The sequence below is a fragment of the Littorina saxatilis genome, linkage group LG8, assembly GCF_037325665.1.
Source record: "Littorina saxatilis isolate snail1 linkage group LG8, US_GU_Lsax_2.0, whole genome shotgun sequence".
Lineage (NCBI taxonomy): Eukaryota > Metazoa > Mollusca > Gastropoda > Littorinimorpha > Littorinidae > Littorina > Littorina saxatilis.
This window is the reverse complement of record NC_090252.1, coordinates 67,139,462-67,141,166: the sequence shown is the minus strand read 5'-3', so window position 1 is coordinate 67,141,166 and position 1,705 is coordinate 67,139,462. Positions and strand designations below refer to the sequence as shown.

General features: G+C 39.6%; 1 protein-coding gene across 1 annotated transcript in view; it reads left to right on the top strand.

Moving 5' to 3' along the window:
* The window catches only part of LOC138974820 (uncharacterized), a 468-nt gene extending 310 nt beyond the window's left edge, over positions 1 to 158 (top strand). The window contains exon 1 of the mRNA XM_070347546.1: positions 1 to 158. This exon is cut by the window's left edge and continues 310 nt beyond it. Coding sequence (XP_070203647.1) covers positions 1 to 158 — 158 coding nt within the window.
* The last annotated feature ends 1,547 nt before the right edge of the window (positions 159 to 1,705 follow it).

Sequence of the window (1,705 nt, the reverse complement as noted above, 5' to 3'; positions counted from 1 at the left end):
TTCGAAAGAAACTGAACCAACATCGCCGTGCTGCCAAGGATAGTGGTAAACGTGCTACCATGGTCTATGACCACCTTTTGATCGACGGTAAGAAGTACGTGCTCGATGGTGAGGACTCTATCAAAGAAGTGGCCAACGCGCATGCTATCAAAAGATAGAGATGTGGCCGGCCCCTGTTTACATCGGAGAGTATTTTGACTAGGGGAGCAAAATGTAAACGTACACCGGGTGGGAATGTGGACATTGTTTACGACGAAGCGTGTAGTGACACGGGTGACATGATTTCGGCACGTGCCGCATTCCAGTGTGACGATAATAGGCCTATGCCTACCGGTAACCATGACGTGAATTGTGAGCGTTCAGAGTCAGTGCGCAGTGTGGGGTCATGTAGTGCACTTGGTGACGTAGCAGACAGTACACAGCATTCTCCCTCCCCCCCTCTCCCCTCCCCTAGTGATTTGGGTGCGTCCGACAGAAAAGACACACTTGATGAGAGTGACGATTCTTCTGATTGTCTTGTTTCTGATGTAAATAAAAAAGAAAATAACTTTACTTTTCTTCATTGGAATGTTGGCGGTTTGTTGCCAAAATTAAAAGATTATAATTTTGTACAGTACGTTTCTTCTTTTGATATAATTTGTTTAGTTGAAACATTTGTAAAACAATTCAACTATTCTTTGTTTTCTTCTCATACTGCTTTTGTCAAACCGTCTTCGGATTTGGGCAGACAAGGGAGAGAATCTGGCGGTGTTATTTGTTTGATTCGCTCGACCCTCTTGCAGTATGTGCGTGCAGTGGAGGAGGATGATAGTGGTGGAGGGAATTTTTTGTCATTCGTTCTTGATAAACACTTTTTCGGTTTTTCAACTGATGTTTTGTTTGTTTGTGCTTATGTCCCACCTGAAAATTCTCGGTTCTACTCTGTGTTTGGTATTGATAATGGCATAAACTTATTAGAAGATTACTTGGTTGACTGTTTGTTTAAAGTTGGTGAGTTACCTGTTCTTCTATGCGGTGACTTAAATGGTAGAACAGCAAAGGTGTTCCCGGACTGTTTTGATGAAGATGTGATTTTTGATTGTTCTATGAAATCTGGTGTTGGATCATTTGTAAGAAATTCGCAAGATGGAGTTATGAATCAATATGGGAAGTGTCTTTTGAATATGTGCAGTTCACTTGGATTATGCATTATGAATGGTGTATGTAATGGCGACCTTCAGGGTTGTTACACATTCATCTCTGAATTTGGATACAGTGTGAATGACTACTTCCTTGCTTCCTATGATTTGTTTGATTCCATTGTTAAATCTTGCAGCCTTTATGTCTCTGACAATATTGATTCACAACACATGCCACTTGAATTAACTATCACTCAACAAAACAACCTTTATTCACATGCTACAAAGGTTAAGAAAAAAGAAGTTTTGCAAAACTTTGTTTGGAACTCTGATCATGAACATCAGTACAAAGATGCAATTAATTCTGATGTGTTTCGGCAACAGTTACGACTGGCAAGCGAAATGATTGATATTAATGTAAATGATGCTTTGACTTGGTTTATAAATTCAGTTAAAGATTGTGCAACTTGTATGAAGAAAACTATTATCTTGTCAGATGAACCACGTAAATCCAAATGGTTTGATTGTGAATGTGTGCTTGAAAGAAGACGTGTCAGAAAGTTGCTGAGAAAATGTAGGAATTCATT